At 44.5% G+C, this 7,180-nt stretch overlaps 1 protein-coding gene across 2 annotated transcripts in view; it reads left to right on the top strand.

Annotated features, from left to right (window-relative positions):
- Window positions 1–7,180, top strand: part of CACNA1S (calcium voltage-gated channel subunit alpha1 S) — a 104,577-nt gene that overhangs the window by 55,417 nt on the left and 41,980 nt on the right. For both annotated transcript variants that reach the window (XM_069074537.1, XM_069074536.1), the window contains exons 15-18: window positions 818–911; window positions 1,251–1,320; window positions 4,810–4,942; window positions 5,335–5,464. In XM_069074537.1, the coding sequence (XP_068930638.1) occupies window positions 818–911; window positions 1,251–1,320; window positions 4,810–4,942; window positions 5,335–5,464 (427 nt within the window). The remainder of the gene's footprint in view (window positions 1–817; window positions 912–1,250; window positions 1,321–4,809; window positions 4,943–5,334; window positions 5,465–7,180) is intronic.

Below are 7,180 nucleotides of genomic sequence, written 5' to 3'. Positions count from 1 at the left end.
TCCCAGGTTCCCAGGCTCCCAGTCACCAAGGCTCCCAGACTCCCAGTCACCCAGGCTCCAGGCTCCCAGGTTCCCAGGCTCCCAGTCACCAAGGCTCCCAGACTCCCAGTCACCCAGGCTCCAGGTTCCCAGGTTCCCAGGCTCCCAGTCACCAAGGCTCCCAGACTCCCAGTCACCCAGGCTCCAGGCTCCCAGGTTCCCAGGCTCCCAGTCACCAAGGCTCCCAGACTCCCAGTCACCCAGGCTCCAGGTTCCCAGGTTCCCAGGCTCCCAGTCACCAAGGCTCCCAGACTCCCAGTCACCCAGGCTCCAGGCTCCCAGGCTCCATGTCATGTGTGACTCCTCTCTTGCACTCACTTTGAATATCCAATGTGTCGCCAAGTTTTGGCATTCCTAACTTCACACCACTTCCTATACATCTCCTATAACCACCACCCGACTACGTCACAACTGGGCTGTTACAATTGCCTTTTAATTATCTCCCAACCTCAGGCCGGCCTCTACTCCCTTCTGGATAGATAGATGGACAGATGGATGGATGGACAGATAGATATAGATAAATATACATATAGATTTATAGATATACACATATCTGTATCTATACATATATGGATAGACAGACGGACGGACGGACGGACGGATAGATGGATGGATGTTATGTGTATGTGGTTATCAACCCATGATTTTCCCCATTAGAATGTGAGCTCCTTGAAGGCAGGGACAATGTTTTTGACTTTCTTTGTATTCCTGGGGCTGGGACTGGTACATAGTACAAATATTTGTTTATTAAATGGCCTTACTGATATTTCTAATTTAGGGGTCTCCCAGACAAGTCTGAAGAAGAGAAGCTGATTCTGGCCAAGAAGTTAGAACAGAAAGCCAAAGGAGAAGGCATCCCCACCACAGCCAAGGTGAGGGTTTCATTTAGGGGCCTTTTCAGATCCCCAGGGAGTGAGAGGACATCAGTTGGTCAAGTAAGTCATCCCTCTGCCTTTGGGTGGGATTCTAGCTAAGCTCAGATGGCTTTACCGTACCCGTCCAGGCAGATACTGTATGTTTTACCATTTCCTCTTTAGGAAAGGAGGGTTGACTGTTTCCTGGGGAGAGTTTCCCCATCTGTGAAGCCAGGCATAACTCTGCCCTACTTTTACTTCAGCTTACACTGAATCCTATTGGGCTAAGGGACCTGGAACTGTCCCCACATATCCACCACCCACCCTAGGTTGCCTCTTTTTCTTTCTTTCTTGCAGCTAAAAGTTGATGAGTTTGAATCCAATGTCAATGAAGTGAAGGATCCATACCCTTCAGCTGATTTTCCAGGTGAGGACTGGGCTTGGAAGTGGGAGGGTCTCAGTCAGGAAGTGGGAAGACTGGGCCAGAAGGACCAGGATCTGTTGAAACAGAGATATGGAGTATTTAAACATCCCATGGGACATTAACTACAAAGGCCAATATTTCCTTATATTAAGGACTACTTAGGTCAAAATTCCCCAGATTTTTTAAGAGATAGCTCCCAAATGGGAGCCCTGGGAGAAAAGAGATTTCCCTTCTGTGGCCTGAGTGATCCTTTATGCCTGAGAAGTCATTTTGCCAGCCTGTACCCCTTCTAGTTCCACAGAAATAACTTTTAATTTTCAATTAAATTCAGTAAGTCTGTGTTGGGTGCCAAGACAAGGCATACATGATCTTGTGCTCTAGATAAGGCCATTAAAATTTGTCACCATCTGTTACTGCCCTTTGACCTGATTTATCAATTCAATTCAATTCAAACAGTTATGAAGCACCCATTTTATGTCAGGCCTTGTGCTAGACATTAGAGATACAAAGACAATAATGAAAATAGTTCCTGCCTTCAAGGAGCTTATATTTTATGGGGAGAGGAGAACATGTACACAATTAAGTAAATTTTTAAAATAGATGCAAAATAAGGGGGCGGCTAGTAAGGAGCACTGACTGTTGGGATGGTCAGGAAGGCTTCCTCCAGGAGGGGGCACCAAAGCCGAGTCTTGAAGGGAGTTAAGGGTCCCAGGAAATAGAGGGAGAGTGTTCCCAGAATGGGAAGCAGACTCTGCAAAGGGACAGATATAAGATGCTGTGTGTGGGGAACATCACATCGGTCAGTCTGGTTGGAGCATGGAGTATGTGAAGGGGGAGTATCACAGAGCAGAAACAGATCATAAAGGGCTTTAAATACCAAACAAAGCAGTCTGTATTTTAGCCTAGAGGAAATAGGGAGCTAGTGCAGAAGTGACATGGTCAGACCTGTGCTTTTTTAATTTTTCTTTACAAAATAAATGTGGGTGGGTCACCAAGCATGTTTTCATGGTACTGAAAACAGGTATATTTATATGAAATTATGTGAAAAAAATGTTCCTTGTCACCCTTGTATGCTATTTCCTCTTCAACTGCCTTATTAGTTACTCCTGAATCTTCATGACCTCGGGGAACCTACAGAACATGGGGTTTTCTTGGCAAAGATACTGGAGTGTTCACCATTTCCTTCTCCTTTTGATTACATCAGAGGCTAAGTGACTTGCCCAAGGTCACACAGCTAGTAAGAATCTGAGACCAGATTTTAATTCAGGTCTTCCTGATTCCAGGCCTAGTGTTCTATCCACTGAGATATCTAGCTGCCATTCAGCTGCCTACCTTACCTGATTCCATCTCAAGAGCTGACCAGCTGGCCATCACTAGGCAGCTAGGTTTGTGCAGTGAATAGAGTACTGGGCTTGGAGTCAGTAAGGAAGACTCATCTTCCTGAGTTCCAGTCTAGCCTCAGATAGGCAAGTCACTTAACCCTATTTGCCTCAGTTTCCTCATCTGTAAAATGAGCTGGAGAAGGAAACGAAAAACCACCCCAATATCTTTGGCAAGAAAATCCCAAATGGGGTCACAAAGAGTCACACAGGACTAAACAGCAACAAAGATCACTGAGAATATGCTGCAGACTACTGGCACCCACCCAGAGATTTTTTTCCCATTGCCTTTTGGGTTAGCCACACTTTTAATTCCTCAGAGAGGCTGGGCCACAGGGTATTATTAGGAGAATATTTGTGTGAAAAAGATGGAATTTTGCCCCTAGAAGGAGTGGAAGGTTAACAGGACGGTGTAATTGTCTAAATGCAGCCCAGGGGAGGACTCTTCTTCCTATGCAATCCCTAGTCTCTCTACAACCCCTGACCTATATTAGCATACTGACCTATATTAGCATACTGGCCTATATTAGCATACTGACCTATATTAGCATACTGGTGTACTCATCCAATGGACTGACCATCGAACTACATATCATGATCTGGGCAATAGGCATGTTTCATCCGTTTAGTTCTTCTTGTATGGATTATTAAGCTAATTTGGGTACTTGAAGGTTATTCCAGAACCAAGTTAAGTCCTAGCAGGTTCTACCATACTGGAAGACCTTCAAATATACTATTAAAAACAGAACTGATCTGCTTTCTGAAGGCCGACCTCACTAAAAGCATATGGACTCATCACCAGTAGGCTGGCCAGAAGTGATGAATCCTTTGGTCATGGCGACCCACAAATTGAAAAAAGTTTAGCATCTATTCAGTAATTAATCTTTACCTCTCTGTGCCTTGGGTTTTTCTGTAAAATAAGGAAGTTGGATTCAATGACCTCTAAGTTTCTTCAAATTCTAAATCAACTGTCCCCTGATTATTGATTTTTGTGTGTGCCACCTTTTTATTATTTGTGTGCCTTCTACTTTTTAGGATATATGTGCCCCTACTTTTTAGGATTTGTGTGCCCCCACTTTTTAGAATTTCTATGCCTTCCACTTTGGGGGATTTGTGTGCCCTTCTTTTGTTAGGTTTCATGTACTCCCTCACTTTGTTAGGGAACTTATTAGATTCCCTCTCTAGCCATGGAATGTATAGAGAAAGGAACCTCAGACATGGGCTAGTCTACCCTAGTTATTTTATGGATGAGAAAACCAGGAACTGTAGGGATGAAATGAATCAGGTAGCTTGGGGCAGAGCTGGGATTGGAATCCAGGTCTCCAGACCTCCAGGCCAGGTATCATCCCCTGACTGCTCTTGGACAGTCTTGTCATAAAGTTTCACTGAGATTCAGGGCAGGCACTCCATGAAGGGTTTTCTGCATGCATCTTCCTTCTTCATCCTTGCTCCACTTTCAGGCCAAGTCCTGAGGCCATCATCAGAACCTGTGCCCTGGCTTCTCCTTTTCAGAGCTCAGTGCCATTGTTCCTTCTTGGGGTGACAGCAGGTCAGGGAGGTCACCTAGAGTGGCAAACTACTGACATTTGATGCCCTGGACAAATCTTCATGCTTCACCCTGGGCAAGTTGCCGCATAGTCATACTGGCCAAAAGGATCAGCTTCTGGGAGGGACATAAGGTGAAAGATGATATATCTGGGCTTGACCTCTGAAAGCCTGATAGGGGGGGACCATTGGATTGGAATTCAGAGAGTTTGGGTCACCTCTGTGACCTTGGGGAAGTTATTTCCCCTATCTTCTTCCTCAGTCAAATACAGGGGTTCATAGGATTGTCTGTTTAGAGGTCTCATCTAATTCAACTCAATTAAACCAACATTTATTACATGTCTACTACAACCAAGGAACTGTGCTAGGCACTGGACCCATGAAGACAGAAACAAAACAGTTCCTGCCCTCATGGAGCTTATATTCTTCTGAGTCCAATATTCTGTTATTCTATAATCCTATGACCTTGGCACAACTGATGGGGCCGGAGGAAACAAACAGAATTCTCGGGCATGGGATGATGTTCTCAGGTGCTTCCTGTCCCCCCTAACCTGCTCATCCTCCATAGGAGACGATGAGGAAGAGGAGCCAGAGATCCCACTTAGCCCTCGGCCCCGCCCATTGGCAGAGCTACAGCTGAAAGAAAAAGCAGTGCCTATGCCCGAAGCCAGCTCATTCTTCATCTTTAGCCCTACCAATAAGTAGGTGGTGCCTTTCATAATTTTTTTTGGTGGAGGGGGGAGGGTCTAAATCTGTGTTTTCATTGGTATGGGAAACTTCCAGTGTGGAAACTCCCTCTGTTAAGGTGATGGGTACACAGTACAGGTGAAAGAGGGTTATATTTGGAATCAGAGGAGGCAGGTTCAAATTCAGCCTGCTTGTGCAACCGTGAACAAGCCACTTGTCCTCTCAGCACCCACATTCTTCATTTTCAAATTAAGGGGATTGGGTTAGAAGATCTCTGAGGTAGGAAGGGTTCAACCTGAAATCCTATGATTTTGCAACTTATGTGTAATGAATAGTCCTAGGCAGAGTGAGAGGTTCAGTGTGCCTCACACTCACCAGGGCACCTCCCTCCCTTTCCTCCTGCCAGGATCAGGGTACTGTGTCACCGGATTGTCAATGCCACCTGGTTCACCAACTTCATCCTCCTCTTCATTCTGCTCAGCAGTATCTCCCTGGCAGCAGAGGATCCCATCCAGGCAGAATCCTTCAGGAACAAGGTAACTCCTCTCCCCACCCCCAGACCAGAGGTGCTTCTCTTTGCCCAATTGTCTCTGGGATCTCAGCGAATTCCATTCCCAGGGGCAAGGCCAACCCCAGGAAGGTTGGTTCATAGAAACACAGAACTAGGAGGCACCTCATAAAACATGGGAATCCCTTAGACAACATCCCTGACATGTGTTCATAAGGCTTCCACTCAAAGACTTCTAGTAATGGAAGACTCACTACTTCCCAAAAGATCTCATTAAGCTTTTGAACAGCTCTTCTTAGGAAGTGTTTGCTTATACTGAGCCTAACTTTGCTGGCTGCATTTCTCCCCAGTGCTTATAGTTCATAGCAAGAGGTAATATTGTTGTAGCATAAAGAGCATTGGACTTAGAACCAGAAGTCATTTCTTTGCCTTAGGGAAGAAATACTTACTTATTAAGCACCAGGAATTCTATTCCTCTATGAAACTTTTGTGTTTTATAACAAGAGGTACTGTGGTTGTAGTGGAAAAAGAATTGGACTTAAAATCAGAAATCCTTTAATATTGGGTAAAAAATATTATTAAGCACCTACTGTGTGCCCAGAATTGTGTGAAGCACCCAGTGATACAAGTACAGAGAATGAAACAAGCCCTACTCTTGATGAGTTCCCATTCTAATGAGGGAAACAAGTATAATATTCTTGAATATAACAGTATGAATATAAAGTTAATGACTAGAAATCAATACAAAACAGTTAAATCCAAGGTAGTTTTAGAGGGAGGGTACTAGCAACTGGGGAGGAAGCATCAGGGAAGGCTTCATGCAGAAGACAGTGCTGGAGCTGTGTCTTAAAGAAAGAGAGGGGCTCTGTGAGGGAGAGGCGAAGACAGAGTATACTCCAGACATGGAGATAGGAAATGAAAGTCAATTAACTTTAAGGTTCTGTCTCCATGAGTCTCAGTTTCTTCAACTCTAAAATGGATATGAAAAAATGGGTTCTAGGAAGAGATGAGGATTAAAATAGGTGATGTGTGTGGAAGTGCTTTGTAAGCTGAAAAGTTTATTGTTCAGTTGTTTTCAGTCATGTCCAGCTCTTCATGACCCCACTTGGTTTTTTCTCAGCACGGATACTGGAATGATTTGCCATTTCCTTCCCCAGCTTATTTTACAGATGAGGAAACTGACTCAAACAAGGTTAAGTGACTTGCACAGGGACACACAACTGCTAAATGTCTAAGGATGGATTTGAACCCAAGAAGATGAGTCTTCCTGACTCCAGGCCCAGTGCTCTATCCACTGTGCCACCTTGCTAAAAAGTATTACACAAAAACGTCAGGGATCATTACTGTATTATTTCACATCTGCTGATAGAGCTACCTTTTATTTCCTCATCCTCCTAAAACTCAGGTGTGACCATTCCTAGCCAGCTGGTAATAACAGGATGTTAAAATCCCAATCCCACAGGTATTCATGGTATTCTGGGGATATCTCTCCCTTTGGCCATATGCTCTAGTCTAACCTATGGCTGAACCCTGTATTTGAGACCATCCAATAACCAACACATCACTTTCTCTTGAATCTTTTGAGGCATAATGGTTGTGATCCTACTTCCCTTCCTGGCTTCCATTCTTGAGTTCTATGGACTCTAAGAAATAGCCCTGGGTCCTATGCCCATAACTATGTTTATCCCCTGCTCTGTCCCCAATCTCATTCATAGGATTATGGGATTGGAGATCTAAAGCTGGA

This window comes from Petaurus breviceps, unplaced genomic scaffold, assembly GCF_028583685.1.
Source record: "Petaurus breviceps papuanus isolate PSGF00001 unplaced genomic scaffold, PetGlider_PUasm1.0 90895, whole genome shotgun sequence".
Classification (NCBI taxonomy): Eukaryota; Metazoa; Chordata; class Mammalia; order Diprotodontia; family Petauridae; genus Petaurus; species Petaurus breviceps.
Note: the sequence above shows the minus strand (reverse complement) of the source record. Positions and strands in the feature narration are given on the sequence as shown.